Source organism: Anolis carolinensis, chromosome 4, assembly GCF_035594765.1.
Source record: "Anolis carolinensis isolate JA03-04 chromosome 4, rAnoCar3.1.pri, whole genome shotgun sequence".
In the NCBI taxonomy this organism is placed as follows: Eukaryota; Metazoa; Chordata; class Lepidosauria; order Squamata; family Dactyloidae; genus Anolis; species Anolis carolinensis.
In genome coordinates, this window is record NC_085844.1 from 147,717,891 (window position 1) to 147,738,551 (window position 20,661).

Sequence of the window (20,661 nt, forward strand, 5' to 3'; positions counted from 1 at the left end):
AAGGAAGGGAAGGGATAGGCAGCGGCTGAGGGGAGATGGCTGCTGAGCTGGGGGAGGCTCCTCACTGCCCCTCCTCGCTCTGCTCAAGGCTTCGGTGTGGGCCACGCCGGGATTTCTGGAGGGTGTATTATTATTATTATTATTATTATTATTATTATTATTATTATTATTACTGTGGTTATTTGTACCTCCCCTTTTTGTCTCCACAAGGAGACTGTAGGAATCGCAGCCCCCGTTTTCTCTGTTTTGTCCCCTTCTGTGCCAGGTCTGTGGCCCCTTCCACACAGCTGAATAAAACCCCACATTATCTGCTTTGAACTGGAATATATGGCATTGTGGGCTTAGATATTCCAGTTCAAAGCAGATCTTGTGGGATTTTCTGCCTTGATGTTCTGGGTTATCTGGCCCTGCCTTTCCTCCCTTCTTCAGTGAGGAATTACAAGATTTGGCTTGTGAATGGGAAATCCTGTGTGAGGGCCTTTCCACACAGCCATATCACCCAGAATACCAAGGCAGAAAATTCCACTAGATCTTCTTCGAACTGTGTTATCTGAATCCACACTGCCATATATTCCAGTTCAAAGCCGGTAAGGTGGATTTTATTCAGGCATGTGGAAGGGGCCTTAGAGAGGGAGAGATCTTGCATCTTGGTCCGGCTGCATTTGCTGCAGAGTGGGCTACTAGGATCCCACTGAGGCCCCCTCCAAACAGCTTTATAAAATCCACATTGAAATGGATTATATGGCAGTGTGAATTCTGGGTCCTACCGCACAGCCCTATATTCCAGAATATCAAGGCAGAAAATTCCACATTGTCTGCTTTGAACTGGAATATATGGCAGGTAAACTCAGATAACCCAGTTCAAAGCAGGTAATTGTGGGATTTTCTGCCTTGATATTCTGGGATATAGGGCTGTGTGGAAGGACCCTCAGCTAATCCAGTTCAAAGCAGATCTTGTGGATTACCTGCCTTGATATTCTGGGTTATATGGCTGTGTGGAAGGGCCCTGAGAAAGGCCTGCCTTGAGGGAGAGGGGGCCTCTGCAGCTTAAGCCCATCCAGGGTTTTGGGAAATGTCTGCACTGTGTTTTCTTAAAGTTGGCAAGATCTATGGAATGATGCATCAAGGATGTATTTTATTTTTGCAGTTTGGGACTCTCAGTCCCTTTCATACAGCTGAATAAAATCACACATTTTCTGCTCTGAACTAAAATATATGGCAGATTACAGATATAAAGCAGATATTGTGGGATATTCTGCCTTGATATTCTAGGTTATATGGCTGTGTGGAAGGACCCCCAGACTCACTTCCCCACTGAGGCTTTTTTTTGGAACAACAGTATTGGAGAACAATATGGCCCTTCAGTTATTAAGATCTTACGTCTTGGCTCCCTCTGACTGGCACTGCTGCTGTTTTACTCGTGTAACCTGTTTAGCTTTCTGCGGGATGCTGCTTCCACTGTACCATCCGTCAAGACTGGCTCATTACTCCTCTCTGTTGCGTGTATATGCCTCTGAGTTGCCTCTTGGTTTATAGCAATCCCATGAATTCTACAGGGTTTGCTTAGGCAGTATGGTTTTGTCACTTCTTTCCTCTGAAATATAGCTGACAACATCTAGTATTCATTTGTGATCTCCCTTCTAAGCACTAAGTAAACTTGACCTTTCTTCGCTTCCAAAATCAAACAGGATCTGGTGCCTTTAGGACATTTTGGCCATTGTTAATCAAGTTGGCCATTTCTGTCGCTGTCCATAATAATTTCATTTTATGAGTCAAGAGAGGCAAACATTTCTAGTTAGGCATTGACATTGTTCATAGTTCTTTTGTTCCTTGAGTAAAAATTCAGTATGACTGTTTATATCTTTGATAACAGCCACGCACTTGTTTATACACAAATAATAATAGGTTGCATGGGCCTTATTCCGAAGTAACTATTCCTAGAATTATACTGAAATCATTCCATGTCTTTCTACCCTAGGATTTGAAATTACATGTAAAACCTTGTAGAATTTACCATTATGGAGATGTCTTGAGAATCTAAAAGATTTGCACTAAACAAGATGAATTTGGGTACTTAACAACTGCAGGGCATGAAAAGTCTTGAATATTGACAATTTTGGTTTGCAGCTATTTGAATGTTTAGAGAATTGTTAGGAGAGTAGTTGGGATCCACACGATAATATCTGAATAATTTGATATATATACTGTATATTTGTTTGGAAGTAAACCAATTGATCAGTTATTCATTATATTGGGCAGAATCTTGGAGTTTCTTCCTTCCCGCCTGACCTTTTCACCTTTGTAATTATATCTTCAGTAGATGTCATTTCTGTTTGACCTGGTACTATTGGTGCCACTGGCTGATTTGCTTTAGGGGCACTCCCTTGCCATTTTAGATGCTTTGGTGCCATAAAGGGGCCATTCAGTTTGAGAGCTAAGTGGCATCTAGAATTCAAGTTCCACTTGTCTACTTTCAAGGAGGTTTTGAATCAGAGATAAATTTAGTTGAACTTCCTGTAATTTTGGGTGAAAAATAAGCAACTCTTGTTTAAAATATTCAATTGACTGGATTCATTAGTAGTGTAATTACTAGTTTTAGTTTGTGTGTTCATAATGGACACGAGTTATATGTAGTACACTGCTAAAACTCTGTGCTCCATGTGTACAGAAACTAGAATAGCAGAACTTTAAAGGGTATTTTAATAAATTTGAGTTTGCTTTTGGGTATAATTTAATACTGTTTATATGGGTCTTGTTGTCCCATGTAAAATGAATGATGGGCCATACTCTCGCAGCCTTATAGGAAGGCAATGGTAACTCCCCTTTAAATATATTTTGCCAAGAACACCCCATGATAGATTCTTCTTAATGTCAGCATTAGTTGAAAATGGCATGAAGAAACACAACCACAATAGCTTCTCTGTCCAACAATTTCTGTTTACACACGTATGAAGTATACATGTGCTGGCCCACCTTAATGTATTTATGTTATAATACTGCATGTTGTTTTGTGTGCCTTCAGGTAGTTTCTGACTAATGATAAGCTTGTCATGGGGTTTTCTGATACTGAGAATATGTTACTCACCCAAGGTAAACCAGTGGGTTTCCATGGTTGAGCAGGGAATTGAATTCTGGTCTTCAGGGTTGTGGTCTGATGTTCAAGCCACACTGATATATGTGGACAAATGTTCAATAAGGTTGTTATTTTTAATGCTATGCCAGGCTTTCCTAGTTCTTCAGAAATTGGTTATGTAAAATAAGCTCAAAAAGTTACTGAAGTTGAATTAGAGTCAACTTCATGTATAGCATTACATTTTAAAATATTCATTAGGCATATTGTGTGCCTTTCCCTCATTTACAAGTCTATAAGCCATTTTCAACAAAGCAATAAAACAATGCATCAAAACAAAATAATGTAGCATGTGAAAAATGTCAAGACCTCTCAGCTTGATGGGTCAAGATAAACAAATACATTTTAAGGAAACGTAAAATATGAAAGTATTTGGGCCTGACAGGTATCACCATAGAGAAGGCCCACTTCCATGACTTCATTAGGTAGAATTATTAATTCTGTATTAATATCAACACTTTAATCCTTGCTCAGTAGCAGACTGGCAGTTAAGGGTAATTAAACACAAGGGTAATACCATATATATGCAGTAAAGCACCCCAGTCTATAACTGAACCACTGCAGTCTCTAAACCAGCCATAGACCATATCACAGTTATTTAATCTCAGGGATACCAATGCACTTTGACCTTTGTATCCATGGGGATACATTACAGGATTTGTCGTTGATATACAAAACTGCAGACAATAGCAAACTGTATGGCAATGAAGAACTTCTGGCCGAAGAACGACATATGGTTGTGCTGGAGGACTTGGACAATGTCTGTTTTTTGGATGTGGATAAATGAAACAGCAGATACTGGACCTGTGTAGGTGGGTGTTGTACTGTATGTAGATCATGGTCACCAGGTTATACTTTTCAAGTCACAGGCACATTTGAGAGTAGTAGCCTAAGCTGTTAATAGGCATTCCTAGTCACTTGGGATTGCAGCAATAGCTGTAAACCTGAATGCATCCTTAAACTGCAGATCTGTTCCTCAGAGAGAGTTCAATAGTAGCCGAACTTAATAACTTGCCTAATTTCTTTACCCAAGAAACATGTCCACTGTGCTTCTGCCTTAGTGGGATTAAGCTTCTGCTTATTGGCTCTCATCCAGTGCACCACTGCAGGCAAGTATTGACATTTTTCCTGATTTGGATGTTTCAGAGAAATTGAGTAAATGTTACCCACATAAAGGTTATCCACTTCGTTCCAAATCCCTTAAAATGACCACACCCAGCTGCTTCGTGTAGGTTTTAAGAAGCTTTGGACACAAGATGGTGCCTTGGAGCACCTCACAACAAGATTGCATGTGACTGGTGCACAACACCCAAAGCAAACTACAGTAGAGTCTCACTTATGCAAGCCTCGCTTATCCAAGCCTCTGGATTATCCAAGCCATTTTTGTAGTCAATATTTTCAATATATCGTGATATTTTGGTGCTAAATTAGTAAATACAGTAATTACTACATAGCATTACTGCGTATTGAACTACCTTTTCAAATTTGTTGTATAACATGATGTTTTGGTGCTTAATTTGTAAAATCATAACCTAATTTGATGTTTGATAGGTTTTTCCTTAATCCCTCCTTATTATCCAACATATTCACTTATCCAAGGTTCTGCCGGCCCGTTTAGCTTGGATAAGTGAGACTCTACTTTGTAAGATACAGTTTTCAGAATACATTTTAGAGGATGCCATTGTCAATGCAAGTAGTAAAAAAAATACAGTCTTGCTCCCCCCCCCCCCCAATAATGGTCATCCATCTAACTGACTGTAACACATTCTGCCCCATGATCACAGATCTAGATTTTACTACTATTTTAACCATCTAATCTTACCCCTGTTACTTGGAAACAAGTCCTATTGATGTTCAGTAGGGTCTTGTTCTGCTTCCGTGCTTAACTAAATGAACTGGAAGGCACCATAGCACGAGGAACAGATCGGAGACTGTATTTGATAAATCAAAATATTTTATTAATACACAAATTGAACCTCTTTTCCTCTTGTTGCCACTATAAAGTCCCCTGAGAGGAAAGACATCTTTTAAGTCTATGCAGTTCTGGATGGATATTGCCACACAGTATAAAGACTTGACATGACTGGATTCTTTGTATCTTTGAGGTGGCTTCAATACAATGTTGTAATGACTTTCTCTATTGCTGTAGTCTGCTGCTGCTGCTGCTCAGTCATTTAGTCATCTCCGACTCTTCGTGACCTCATGGACCAGTTCACACCAAAGCTCACTGTCGGCCGTCACCGCCCCCAGTTCCTTCAAAGTCAAGCCAGTCACTTCAAGGATACCGTCCATTCATCTTGCCCTTGGTCGGCCTCTCTTCCTTTTTCCTAACATTTTCCCCAGCATTGTGATCTTTTCCAAGCTTTCCCGTCTCCTCATGATGTGGCCAAAATACTTCAGCTTTGCCTCTAATATCCTTCCCTCCAGTGAGCAGCCGGGCATTATTTCCTGGAGGATGGACTGGTTGGATCTTCTTGCGGTCCAAGGCACTCAGGATTTTCCTCCAGCACCAGAGTTCAAAAGCGTCTATCTTCCTTCGCTCAGCCTTCCTTATGGTCCAGCTCTCGCAACCATAGGTTACTATGGGGAATACCATTGCTTTGACTATATGGGCCTTCGTTGCCAATGCGATGTCTCTACTCTTCACTATTTTATCAAAGTTGGCCATTGCTCTCCCAAGAAGTAAACGTCTTCTGATTTCCTGGCTGCAGTCTGCATCTGCAGTGATCTTTGTGCCTAGAAATATAAAGTCTGTCACTACCTCCACGTTTTTTCCCTCTATTTGCCAGTTATCAATAGGTGTAGTTGCCATGATCTTGGTTTTCTTGACATTCAACTGCAACCCAGCTTTTGCACTTTCTTCTTTCACTTTGGTGATAAGGCTCCTCAGCTCTTCCTCACTTTCGGCCATCAGAGTGGTATAATCTGCATACCTAAGATTGTTAATGTTTCTTCCAGCAATTTTAACTCCGGCCTTGGAATCGTCAAGCCCCGCACGTCGCATGATGTGTTCTGCGTACAAGTTGTATAGGGAGGGTGAAAGTACACAGCCCTGCCGCACTCCTTTCCCAATCTTGAACCAGTCTGTTGTTCCGTGGTCTGTTCTGACTGTGGCTACTTGGTCTTTATACAGATTTCTCAGGAGACAGACAAGGTGACTTGGTATCCCCATACCACCAAGAACATGCCATCGTTTATTATGATCCACACAGTCGAAGGCTTGCTGTAGTCTATGGTTCTTTAATCTAATCTGAATACAGTTCCGACGTGACGTGAATTTCTGTACTTCTTTTTACTTCCTACACTTCCTTCCAGTGCTTCACCAACTGACAAAATCTAACTGACAAAAAATAACTGCCATTTCCAGGTTGGCAGGAGCCAAGGCTAAGCTCCACCCCCTTAGAATCTTAAAGGGACAGGGCAGCAGGTGATGTTCTGCTTCCTTGAGGCATGATAGTCTATCTGGAAGTAACAATGCAGTCTTGTAATGTCTTCTTAGAAACTTGGTTGAGTTTACTGAAATGTACTCTGTGTATAGCAGTGGTTCTCAACCTGTAGATCCCCAGATGTTTTGGCCTTAAACTCCCAGAAATCCTAACAACTGGTAAACTGGCTGGGATTTCTGGGAGTTGTAGGCCAAAGACCTGGGGACCCACAGGTTGAGAACCACTGGTGTATAGGAGTGTGGCTCATAAGCAGTGGTTCCCAACCTTTGGGCCTCCCAGTGTTTTGGAATTCAACTCCCAGAAATCCCAGTCAACTTACCAGCTGTTAGGAACTGTGGGAGCTGAAGTGCAAAACACCTGGAGGCCCTAAGGTTGGGAATCACTGCTCTTAAGAGTTCAGAGATGCACAATGTTAGCCAGCTTTTATAGACAGCTAAAACATGTGCTCACTAAATAACCTGCATATTTAAGGGCATTACTCAGTCTTTCTACAGGTCTAAGGATGTTTGTGTCATGTTGTTAGACATAATGAAAAATACATTGATACCATTTATTCATATTGAATCAATAAATATGTACAGTATGTTTTTCAGTATTAGATGACAGCCAGGAGGACTATTCTTGCAATATCATTTTGCAAATGGGAAACTTGAAAATGGGGCACAGAAGCTGGCCAAATTGATCTGGTAGAGATCAGCAGCAAGACCATTTGCTTTGAAAAACAAATGCATTAAACAAGCAATAATGTTTTATTGTTTTAAGAACATTACTAATCGGTACAGCTGAAATGGATTTTATCTTTATTGAATCAGGCATTCTTCTTTCAAAGTCTACATAGTTTTAGTTGTAACTGAATTTCAGATAAGCTCACAATTACATTTTCCCAAGGAACTGACAACATGGTAGAAACAGATATTACTAAAATTGATACTAACATTGGTAACATTGGTAAGGATATCATTTTCACCTCATACTAAATTTTAAAATGTTCTGTTCCTTTGAAAAGTGTGCCAAGAGCTAAATTTAATGTAATAAAATTGACTTTATTTTGCTCTGCCTAGAAAATTAAATCAATATATTTTGAATACACATTTTTCTAATTTGTCAATCCCTTTTGGAAATTATTTCTTAATATTTTCCTATTAATAAGGTCTGTAAATTGCACCCTATGGAAGAGTAGCATCTCAATTGATTTTCTATTGAAATTACAGCTCGTATATTCAAGTTTGTAATCCTGTCCCTGGGGGCTAATTAATGCAATGTAGTTTTCCTGGGACACAGAAAGCTTCATTGCTAAACCTATTTAATGAGACACATAAGTAATGCTACTGTTAATATTGTATCTGTTCTTATAGGTCTAGGTCTGATTCTTAAATAAGTACTTTTAATCCACACTTGGGATTTTAAAATAGTGTTCTGGACTCCTCAATTTCATTGGAACTTTACCAAGCTTGGAGTGCTTCTTCTAAAGGGCTTAAAATGTAAGATATGGGCAAGCAAAATGAACATTAGTGGCCCTTGTCTTCCATTTGTGATCCATCATCTTTATTTACACAATAATTTCATATCATGGGAGCTTCAGTTGGGCTCAGATGGTTAGTCCCATCTTTACTAAGAGCATTTTTTTGTATTCAGTCTGGAGCTCCAGACTGGCATTTTTCCACAGCTTGAGTCACTGCTTCAGGTTTCTACCAAAGCTTTGCATCTTTACTCTCTTGAGCAGAACCAGAACTCAGATGAACCATAAATGCTACCATGCACTTCTAGTTTAAGCAGGATAGCATTTGTCCCAAGAGATATAGTCAGCACTCTACAGAAGCCAATTGTGTTGCTTAACACCATCTATAGACACTTGGAGTTTCTCTGATCCAAACCAGATTGGATTTAAATTCACACCCATAAATGATAGGCATTCTGCTTTAATTGACCAAGAATGTAATGTTTTGTAGTACAGTCTCAAGCACTTTCTTGCACAAAGTGGGGGCTAGTTTTCTGATGAATTAGTGATCCTAACGAAATTGAACATCTGATGTTAATATCAGTTTGCTGTGAAAAGAAATATTTTTTAAAAAACTTCTTCAAATTTCCTTAATGAAATGACAGAATACTCCCCACCCCACACTGACCCCCTAAAGTTCCACTAGAAGTGACTTGAGTCTCATCATTTTGTTTGGTTAGAAACTGTCATTTAGCTGGAACTTTGGATAACATTGAACCATTATTTCACTGACACATTGTTATTTACCTTTAATTATCATTCTGGCTCTTTCTTTAGCAGTAGTTGTTCAGGCTTCCCAAATTTAAAAATCTAGCCTACATATCTTCCAGCTCTTAGGGACAGTCCCTATTAATACAGCTGATCTTGCATATTTGCACCGTTCACTTCTGTAGTTTTCATTATTCATGGATTCCTCCAGGGTGACTCTGTGGTCAAGTTCCTCCAGAATTTGATCATAAAGTCATTTTAGAGGACCTAGAGAGAGCACCTCTAGATCCTTCAGTGTGATTCTGTGGTTAGCCTCCTGCAGAAGTTGACAATGGAGTCATGCTGGAAAACCTATATGTTCCTAGAGAGATACTGGTATTCTCTTAGAACAACAACAACAACAAAATTTACCACTTTTTATTTGCGGTTTTTCATATTCTTGTGGGGGTGGGGAGGGTCCTTTCTCCCTAACTCCAGCAAATATGGAGAGCTGTTGTTCCATTTTTAGCTGCTTTTAAAATTTGCAAGTTTGTTTCCTCTCTCCATACTTTCACCTTTGTCCTCAGCTTGCTTCAGGTGGTGCAAATTAAGCCTGAAGTGCAAAAAACAAGTACAGAAAGGAACGAGTAATAGGTGAGAAGGAGAACCTCACCCTTCACAGGTAACAAACAAATAAAACTGCTAAAACCTCTCATAACTAGTGTATTCTTTCTCACTATTTTTTGTTATCTTGACTATACTGTAATTGTTATTTGGCAACACATCTTTTGGTTTTCATCTGTGAAATGTTCAGTGTTTTGCATTCTGGCCTTTGTTGTCTTGGTAAATAAATGCATGCCCTCCCACAATTCACAGATGAAAATCAGGATAAATACGACAAAGCAATATCACAGTATGATTAAGCTGACAAAAGTTATTAAAGAGAACACACACACCCAGGAGAAGCTGCTGCAGCTTGATTGTGCCTGAGCCTTATGGAAAGGAAAAGATTCTGTCCTTCCTCTATATTTTCTCACGTTGCTTTAATTGTATGCACCTGCTTTTGCATTTTGAGTGCATTTTGTAGCAATTTAAGTAAGGGTGCTTCCAGACAGCACCAAAATGCGGGTTTTAAAATGGGCAAAAAATCTCGGGACTTGACGGCAGGTCCGCACATAGACTTGTTAGCCCCGGGAAATGCTCCCCCATCATCGTCACATCTTCCTTTCATCAAGATGGAGGTCAGATGGGATATCCAGTGGAAGTATTTAAAAGAAATTATCTCCAAGATGTGCTGGACCTCATATGCACACATGCGGAGATCCCGATGTAAGCACAAGCAGATTTCCTATCCCTCTCTTCACCCAACTGTTAATTCAAGTTCTGTTTAATATTATAAAGATTTAAATAAAGGAATGGTTGCAAAGAGTTCTAATTGCTTTCCAATTCTGCTTCCTTTTAGCCACCTGTGTGTCCATGGCTTCATTTTTTGACAGCCCGATCAGTTGTTTTTTGGACTTTTAAAATGTAATGTGCACTAGAGCAGTCCACACGGGGAAGGGAAGGAAATCACGTGTTTTGCATGACTGCAGGGATATACCGACATGAGAAGGTGTGCCTTTTGGGGGCTGAATGTACCTTTTAAACATGTGCTTTCCATAACCCATCTGCCTTTTCATCCTCTCTTCACTGGGTCATTCCTCTGCACCCTCCAATTTTGTCTTTGACATCCTCAACCAAAGCAGCATATCTTTTTTTCTTTTCGGTTTTTGCAGGCACACAGCCCTGCTTCATGGGAAAGTGCCTAATCTTTAGGCACCCAACATTTTTACTACTTAATAACGTCTCTTAAATTGGAACCCAGATATATTATGGGGAACAGTGATAGCCATAAACTGCAAACCAGCAGTTCAGTCAGAAATACATCTGGCTACCCAATATGTTCTTTTAATGTTAGTATTTGTATATTGTTGTGACAGGTAACACTCTGTTCAACTCATGAATTGAAAAAGTAGAGGTGATGTGGGCTTGGTCAAAGAGGCAACATTTGAGAGAGTGTTGAGTTAAGGCTGTAGTGTCTTTTGGGGGGATGTTGTTTGTTTGCATGAGTGGAGGCTCACGTGCTCCTTCTGATTCTATTGTTCAGGTGTGCATAGCCTCAGGTCATCTGCCTGAGCAACTGGTCACAGGAGGACTAGGCATCTTCAGAGAGGAAGTGGGTCAAAGGCTTGCTTGTGGGGGGAGCTAACAGCCATTAGAAAACAGATGAGGCCAACAGGTGTTTTGTATGAAGGTTGTGGAAAAGATAGCATAATTGTGTTGTCGAAGGCTTTCATGGCCGGGATCACAGGGTTGTTGTATGTTTTCCGGGCTGTATGGTCATGTTCTAGAAGTATTCTCTCCTGACATTTCGCCCACATCTAGATGTGGGCGAAATGTCAGGAGAGAATACTTCTAGAACATGACCATACAGCCCGGAAAACATACAACAACCCTCTGATAGCATAATTGTCTCTTGGGTCAAACTCATAGAAAGTGGGGGGGGGGGAGGGCATGGGAAACGAGTGATACAAACCCAAGGAATATATAAAGCATCTATTAAGGTAAAGTGACTTTTGCAACAATGTATATTAAGATAAGACCTGTATGACAAAAGTTTGTTAATTGAATGGATGTATCAATAAAATAAAATAAAGCACATGAAATGGTCCTTGCCAAACCTTTAAGGAGATGTATGGTGACGGTAGGGGACTTCTTGCTGAAGGGAACAGAAGCAGTGACTTACATGTCTTGACAGAATGACTCAAGAAATGTACTGTCTTCTTGGGGCAAAAATCCATGCTGTAACAGAAAGACTGGCAAGGCTTGTCAGGACCTCAGACCGTTACACCTTCTTTTTGGTCAATGTGGGAACCAGTGATACTGCAAGTGAAGCCTTTGGGAGCTCACATGGGGTTATGAGGCTATGGATAAGACGTTGAAAGGTCTTGATGCTCATATCATTTCATCTCTTCTTCTAGTTCAAGGACATGGCTCAGGAAGGGAGAGGATAATAGAGGTGGATAACTGGCCTCACAGATGATGCCGCCAAGAGCAACTTGGCTTCTTCAACCATAGTTTAAGGTTTAATGAAGTTGGATTTCTGACAAGTGAGGGGTTGCACCTCTCAGCAGTTGGCAGGAAAAATTTTGCCAAGAGTCTCACAAATCTGACCAGTAGGGCTTTAAACTGAGTTTTATGTGGAAGGCAGACATTCTTATATATTCTTGGAAGCAGGAGTTTATCAGAAGATAGATTTGTCACAGTGGTGTTCATCACAGTGAAGAGGGAAACCGTGGCTTCCCAGAGGTGATTGAATGGCTTCTCCTGCCATCCCTCATTGATGGATAATGTGACCAGGGAGATACAATCCAGCAATACTGTGAGGCCCACACATTTCCCTACTGCTTGTATATATTACTCATGCATAGAAGATATCAATCATGATGGAGACAGTAGGGTTTTACAAAATGTGTCCGTATCCCTCCCGTGCCAAATCTGAAAGTATTGTCAGGAAAAATTTCCTCTTGACTTCCCAGCAAACCTTGTTTTAATCTTCCTCTCTTATCTATTTCCTAGTATGAACAGTGCTGAAAGACTTTTTGCTGGTGCTCCAGTGATGAAGTTGTGTGAATAAAATATTCCCTTATAGCCTACAAGCTCTCATTGTGAACTCATGTTGAAGGCACATGGGGTGAGTAGCACGTGTGGGAGAGGCCATCTGTTCAACCATCATTAGCACATGTAGTTGACAGAATCACAGCTTTTCATGAACTGTGATATAGAGGGAGTTCTGCCCTTATCGCAGAGGAAGAAGGTGGGAATTCTGTATTTCCCTTTGGAGCCCTTATGCCTGAGAGAACTATATGAGAGCTGAAAGCAAAAGATGATTTCCCCATTCTTGCATCTCCATGCTGCACAAGAATGCATCTTTTCAATTACTCTCTACCATATGTTGTGAAAATGCTCAAGATTCTCTGTTAGAACAAAATGATGACCTTCTCACTGAGGATCAGCCGGCTATTTCTTGATATTTGCCACTGAGGTAGGAGTCACTTACATGAGATTGGGGATGAGCCTCATGTTGAGTAAAGACCTCTGAATATTTAGAGGCAATGAAAATGGTGCTGAGAATGAATAGCAGCTCCAACAGGACCTATACCTATATTCTTATTAAAGGCAGACAAGTGAATGTTTGAGACATAGCACTAGGTCAGTGTGGTGCAGTTCTTTGAGTGTTGGACTATGACTCTAGAAATCAGGGTTTAAATCCTTGCTCAGGCAGGGAAACCTACTGAGTGGCTTTGGGCAAGTAGCACTATTAGCCTCATAGGAAGGCAAAGGCACACTTTCTCTGAACAAGAAATCCTTGAAATTCTCATGATAGGTTCATGTTAGAGTTGCCATGAGTCAGAAAGGACTTAAGGCATACAACAACAACACCTATATGATAGTAAGCCAAAATGTCACAAAGAGGAGTGTCCAGACTTCTAAAGCCAAGGGCCAGTTCACAGTCCCTCAGCCTATTGGGGGGTGAGACTATAGTTTGAAAAATCATGGACGCATTAATATGCACACTGCATATGTCTTCTTTAAAGTGCAAAAATATATGAAAGAACAATACAATATATAAAACAAAGAACAATTCTGACCAACGTAAACTGCCCCAGTCTTTCAATGGGAAGTGTGGGCCTGCTTTAGGCTGATTGTTATTGTTGTGTGCCTTCAAGTCATTTCAGACAGTGGTATATGCTGCCTCAAAGTCTGGTGGAGTCTCCTCTGGAAGTTTTTCAGTAGAGGCAGCATGGCCATTTGTCAGGAGGGCTTTGATTGTGACAGGAGGGTGGCTTATATTTGCCACCTGGCTCTTCTATTTTCTTCCCAAGGGAAGAGCTGCAGTAAAGGGCAACCTTTTTGGAAAACACAGGGCGGTGATTGGGATGAAGGTGAGGCGGAGAAGGGAGAGAGGGAAACCATGCAGGCGCTCGGCCTCCAGGGCTTGCCTTTCCCGGTCATGCAGCAGTAGTAGTGGTGGCAATGGCAACAGCAGCAGTAGCAAGCGCCTGGGGCAAGCAGGGCAATTGGGGAGCCTTCCTTTGCAACCCCCCCCCCCCAAAACCAAAACAAAATAAAGAAAAGTGGGGGAAGAGAGAGACAATGGGCCACTGGGACCGGATGCCTGAGGTCACATCTACCCAAGAAGAAGGTGATGCGTAAGCTGGATGAAAGGAAACAAGAGGATGTCATCTCTCTTTGTCTCCTCCCGAGGAGCCCACTTCTTCCAGTGTCCTGATCACCAAGGAAGGAAGGAAGGAAGGAGGGAGGGAGGGAGGGAGGGAGGGAGGGAGGGAGGGAAGGAACTAAGAGAGGAAGGATGTCAAGAAGGAGAGACAGGAAGGGAGAAAGGAAAGAAGTGATGGTAGGAGAGAGGGAGGCCTGAAAGTAGAGGGCTGCTGGAAATTTGAACAGGGGCCACAATTGGGCTCCAGGCCGGACTTTGGACATGCTTGCCCCAAAGGCACCAGTCTGATTTTGAATGCTAAACTGGATCAGACCAGGTTATTACATGGCTTGGAGAGTACCAATGAATATCAGGTGCTGTGGGCTGTATTTTAGAGGAAGGAACTGGCAAAACCAATTCTTGAATATGTCTTGCCTGAAATTCATTGGTTGTTGGCATAAGTTAACAGGCTACTTGAAGCCACGATGTGCATGGCTTCAAGTTGCCTGTTCAGTTATGCCAACATATGGGACTCCCTCATATGACAGCATTCCTCAACTTAATGGGGCTAGCTCCCATTAGTTATTCTCCAATGTCTGTTTGTAAATTCACAACACCCACATGTCTTTCTTTTGTAAGACAGAATTGTATGCAATGTACAGAGATGCAGTGGAACTATACAGTAGAGTCTCACTTATCCAACATAAATGGGCTGGCAGAATGTTGGATAAGCAAAAATGTTGGATAATAAGGAAGGATTAAGGAAAAGCCTCTTAAATGTCAAATGATGTTATGATTTTACAAATTAAGCACCAAAACATCATGTTTTACAACAAATCGACAGAAAAAGCAGGTCAAGACGCTGTAACATTATGTAGGAATTACTATTTTTACGAATTTATCCCGAAACCATCACAATGTATTGAAAACATTGACTACAAAAACATTGACTATTAAAAAAATGACTATGAATAAAGATAGAATTACATAAAATGAACTTACAGTAACAACATTGTCGGAAGTTAAATCTGTAAAAAGTTCAGTCTTGTGAAGATTTTTAAAAAATCTGTGATCTGGAGGCAGACTGCGTTGGATAATACAGAATGTTGGATGAGCGAAGGTTGGATAAGCAAGTTGCTACTGTATCTCTAATTTCTGTTACTTCTGTTACTGTGCCTTTCCTCAGAAATGTTAGGTGTTCAGTGAGATTTGTTGCTGTGGTTCCTAGTGTGTGTGACAACTACTATGTGACATAACAAGGAACAAATACACACTGATGCCAACGAGGTGGGGCTGTGTCATTTCTCTGTTTGTTGTTCATGTTGGTGATTGACTTTGAACTTGTCATTGTCTGCTAACTATACATACCCTGTTACCTGTTTCCACTGGGGCCAGAAGAGATGTCTCAAGATTTTAATTTCACTTCTATGGATGTCTATACAGTTGTTGCATGTCAGCATACAAGAGGCTTGACCTAACCCAGGCAAGGATAGGCTTCTTAGAATGCTGGCCACTCAATTCCTTTATGTTGTCATAGTAACAATTGTGTAGTAGTTATAATGACCTAAAGTTATCATAGCATAAGGATGCCACAGTTACTACTCTGACTTATTCTGGTGTATTGAACTTTGTGCAAAGTGTTTTCTTATCCAACTGGCATAATTTGAAGACAGGATGACATAGCAGGTTTATTTAGAGAGATATTGTACACTATTTGGAAAGAATTATGGTTACGAAGCATTGAATCCAAGGAAACTGTAATGGGGGTAGGGGACAAATATGAATGTAGGCCTAGGGCACTTAGAATTACATGCATGCTGTGCAAACTGCAACATCGGTGTGAATGTAGTTTATTGTTACTTTCAAAATTAGCATAGTTGTTTCCTTGTAAATACGTCACTTTCAATCCATGTCTGAACTAAGGAACTCTTGTGTTTTTCAGCAGGCTGAAAAATGATGGCTACCTTCAGTAAACTCAATCTGGCTGTTATCATTAGCAGTTTTGCTATATTTCAGTTCGGCTTCCACTCACTAAGTGCTTGGATTTCTTCACGTGTAACTTCTGGTTTTAACAATCTTGACCAAAAGAAGAAAATTGAATGGAATTCAAGGTAAATGTTTCTAAATAGGAATACAAAAAAGAAAACCAGAGAATTTTACTATAAATAAATTGTGATTCCAAGTGTACTTGCCAAAGTAATGTTTTTCCAAAATGTTAATGAGTTTTGTTTCCAAGAAAATGTGTTTAGGATTTTTGTGAAAAGAGTAATTTTTCCCAAAACAGAAATCTTCTTGATACCTTATGTATAAATAAATATATAACAGTAATAAAATAAGTAGTAAGAAACACATACAATAAATTTATATGGAATTGAATAATATTGAACCTTGCTTCCCATTAAGAAGATTTTATTATACGGTGTATATAATGTATGTGTGCCTTTCTATTTGTGGACTTGCCAGTAGAACAAATATCCAATTAACTGAGTGCCATCTTCTTTTTTAAATGGACTTACTATTGTTCTTTTGATAGCAGCTTGATACAAACTTTTTAGCTGAAGTTTTTCCTGATAACATCTGCTTCTGGCCGGAAAGTTTCATCTGACAAACCTTAAATACACAACAGAAGGGGAAACAGGAGGGAGTGTTGTCTATTGTAAACAAATTGACTAATCATCATCTAGCTCATTTCATAGAAGTGCATTTTATAGCAGAAGTGAATAACTTTGTCCTTTCAAAAACTTCTATAATTCCTTGCCATTTGACATAATAGGTAAGTTTGATGGGAGATATAAGCCAAGACACCCAAAGGATCAAATCCTCCCAATGACATAAGAAGGTAGTTTGAGTCTGGAAGACTTGTACAAAAATATTGCACCCTGACTAATCTAATTTATTTTATTTATATCAGAAGCGAATTGAGAATACAGTTATAATGTATAAAAAATCACAGAGTTAAAAACTTGGCATTATACTGAATTTTGTTTGACCAGAAGCTGGCCACTTTGAGTGCCTCTGGTGTCACTGTAAGAGGTTCCTCCATTGTGCATATAGTAGGGCTTGGACTCCATTGTAATAGGTGGTCTGTGGTTTGCTCTTCTTCATATTTGCATGTTGTGGACTCTACTTCATGACCCTATTTCTTTAGGTTGGCTCTGCATCCTCATGGTCTAATCTAATTAAAACATGTCTAAGACATAATAAAAATAACAAACAAATTGCACAGCCAATTAAAACTTGAAAACTATTCTCTGTCTGTTGGTGGAAAGAATGCAGAAAGAGGACCACATGAGGGAATTCCATAGATTGGGAGCAGCCACTGAAAAAGATCTCTTTTGTGTTTTCACCATGTGCACCAGCAATGGTGGTAGGATCAAGAAAAACCCCAGATCTTAAAACATGGGCAGGCTCATGTGGGGAGATCTTTCAGATATCTGAACACAAACCATTCACCATTCTTCATGGATTATTATTTTCAGTATACATCTATGGTGCAATAAGGGTCTTTGGACCATAATAAAGTGTTGATTGTTGATTATTATTTTCATTGTTTTATTTATTAATTTGTTTGTAGTGTTCTTTGATAGCTATCCTGATCATTTTAGTAGAAATGTGATATTAAATGTTATGAATTCATATTTTTTTCTTGAAGCTATTTCATTTGATTTTGAGACAAAGAAAAATACTGATCCTTGCTTTTAAAAGACTAACTGCATGATCTTCATCTTTCCGTTTTTCTTGGAGTGATGACAAATTCAAGCATTTTATTCAAAAAGATAGCGTTACAGAATATAAAGGCATTACTTTAAAAGCATTACTTAACTGAAGCCAGAAATGTATTAGAAAGTAAAACACTGAATAAGCATTATTTTAGCATGCCGTCAAGCAAAATGTAGGTTCTTCACATGATTGACTTCAAGCAGGATTTTTACACTATAACCTTGGGTTCTATAGAAGTTCAGAGGATTTCTGGTGCATACATATAGCTTCTCTTCATCCACTTTCATTATGGGGGTAGGTTTTTGGGAAAGTTCATAGAGCCATTGTCATTGTCATTGCTGAACTGAATTGAGGAGCATAGGTTCTGCCTGAGGCCTTTCTAGGTGTGTATGAACCTTAAACACCAAGACAACCCCCACCTCAGTTCGTCAATATAATCTATTTCTTTTAAACTAAAACTAGAACACCATAAAAAAGAGAATCTGATGGTGAATACTGGAAGAACAATGGGATCAGTAACCAAAATGTTCTTCCCACTCCAGTATGTTTTGTTACACTGCCCCGAAACCAAACCTGGAGAGCAGGGAACTCATGTAGCCTCAACCCCCTTTTAGTATTTTCCCCTTTCCCATTGCCTCCCCAGACCCTGATTTTCTTCAAAAAAAAATTACAGAAAAACTTATTAGGGAAAGCACTCTTTCGAACACATCAAATGCCGCTCCTGAAAATCTCAGGAACTACATATTACTTTATTAACACTCCTTGCCTCAAACCCTGGAAACAGAACAAATTTTGGTCACCCCGATTAAGATTTTAGGAGTCCTGCAGCCTGCATTGTGTAATATTTGACCCTGCTACATTTCCCCATCCCCGAAGTAAAAAAGAAAAACCTTTTCAAGTTTTATTGCAAAGGGGTTTTTTAAACTGTGGGCAAAAAAACTGATATTTTATAAAACTTCTAGAATAGGTTGCAATCTTTTATTTTTCTGCAAGAGTAGAAAGTTCTTTTTTAGAGCTGAAGAACAGTAGATTCCTAATGAAGATTTCTTTTCTCTCTTTTTAGGACAGTTTCTTCGTTCCATGCCTTGTTGGTTGGAGCATTTTGCATGTATATTCTATTATATGATGATGCTGTAAATGCTGACCATGTTTGGTAAGACATCTTTTTGCTTATAAATCCCTCTCCTTCATTTCTTTTCTCTTGGCCCATCACATTGTTATCTGTTCTACTGGTGAAATGATCTCTACAGGCATAATTAAAATGTACGTCTATTTACTGTACAAATCCCTAACATTTATAGAGTGTTTTAGAGTCTTTCATCTTTGTTTCAACTACAATATGGAGTAATACTTTTGAAGTCATGGATTCACAACTCTAAATATCATTAAACAGCCTCAGTACCAGCAACCATCAGGAAATATTTGATTAGCTGTTATATAGTAACAGAAATAAATGTGTGTAAAGAAAACTATTTATAGCACCGAGAGCTTCTAAACCAATCTTGTGTTCTTTTCTTCAAAAAGTTATTGGTGCAGGGAGTTGATATAAGATCCATGTGAAATTCTGCATTTTAGTCCTCTTTTCAGAATCTACATTTGAGGCCATCTCATTCCCTCTAAAATTCTGTGGAGATGACATGAAACTTTTAACAAAAGGGTGGTCTGTCTCAAAAAATGAATGTTGCTATTAACCTATTATTGATTTTTACTGAAGGCAATGCAAAAGAAATATGGCTAGTAGCTATTCAAAGCAGTTCAATGGTTTTTTGGCATTGTGTTCACATTCCTGCACTTAATTTCTGATCCCTTTCTCACCCAGAGTTTTAATTTTTAATCTAGTTTTTAAATGTAGTATTCATGCGGCCCGCTCGTGTTATATTGCTGTTTTGATCTTATGTTGTACTGTTTATTTTATGTAATGTATTATTTAATTGTATTATGTTATGGGTTATTGTATTGTCTTGGGCATGGCCCCATGTAAGCCGCCCCGAGTCCCCGTTGGGGAGATGGTGGCGGGGTATAAATAAAGTTTTATTATTATTATTATTATTAATTTCACACAGAGAATGCTTCACTCATTGGAGTGAAATATTGGGGGGGGGGTGCGAGGGAGACTATTAAGCTTCTTAAAATTGAGGAACAACCTTTTTTAAAGCTTGGAAATGATTTTTTAAAGCTGAAAACTAAGCTAAATTTCTGATATAATAGAAAACCTGATGGACAAAGCTATCTTTGATTGCTAAAATGGAGTTATTCTTTCTATGAGTTCTCAAATAACTTTAAAATGTGCTTAGCTGTGGTTCAGCAGGTTTGTAATGGAATAAGAAGAAGGTTTAAAGGCCACAAGAAATTGCTTTTCCAGCAATATGTCCACTGCAGGAAAACTATAGTTGTTTCTGTGCCCTCCCGCAATGATGTTTTTAATGGCAGGATTAACAAATAAATGTAAGATTCCACTCCAGTAGCTGAAGATAAAGGCTTAATTAGAAGACTTCACATTTACTATGAAGCTCCACATTTTTGTGAATAGTTGAAAACAGTGCATTTTTGAAGCCAGGTATTGCATATACATTTAATAATTTCACTGTAGTATTAATATTGTAAGATTGCTAGTATAATCTCGGTTTTTAAAAAGTAGGTGGCATAAGACTTTTCAAGCCACATCCAGATAATTAAGTTTTATTTATGAACCCACATTCTGTTGTCATGTACAGCCTTGTCATCAAATCAGTCATTTTGAGATGTAGGAGGAAAGTGGTTGGACCAAACAATGAAATGTGTACATCATGTATTACCTAAGTTCATCTGTTGTATCTGTTGTAAAATCTTTATGTCATATTTTATCTACATTCATCTGTCATGTATTACCTACATTCATCTGTTGTATTAGAGTATATTTAGTGGGCAGGGTGGGGTGGGA

The 20,661-nt window shown here is 39.3% G+C and overlaps 1 protein-coding gene and 1 long non-coding RNA gene across 7 annotated transcripts in view; one reads left to right on the plus strand and one right to left on the minus strand.

Annotated features, from left to right (window-relative positions):
* tlcd4 (TLC domain containing 4) overlaps positions 1-20,661 on the plus strand; it is a 42,338-nt gene that overhangs the window by 386 nt on the left and 21,291 nt on the right. Inside the window, exons 2-4 of one of the 6 annotated variants that reach the window (XM_008109191.3) lie at positions 12,380-12,494; positions 15,964-16,132; positions 18,805-18,894. In XM_008109191.3, the coding sequence (XP_008107398.1) occupies positions 15,975-16,132; positions 18,805-18,894 (248 nt within the window). In that variant the 5' untranslated portion in view covers positions 12,380-12,494; positions 15,964-15,974. Of the gene's footprint in view, positions 1-12,379; positions 12,495-15,278; positions 15,309-15,589; positions 15,708-15,963; positions 16,133-18,804; positions 18,895-20,661 lie in introns of those variants that run through there. The other 5 variants (XM_008109192.3, XM_062977974.1, XM_062977973.1 and 2 more) reach the window with 5 other exon arrangements.
* LOC134298299 (uncharacterized) lies at positions 9,186-15,526 on the minus strand. Its single transcript, XR_010005308.1, has 2 exons — positions 15,390-15,526; positions 9,186-9,374 (listed from the first exon to the last, which is right to left on the minus strand). It is a non-coding gene; the product is annotated as an uncharacterized LOC134298299 (long non-coding RNA).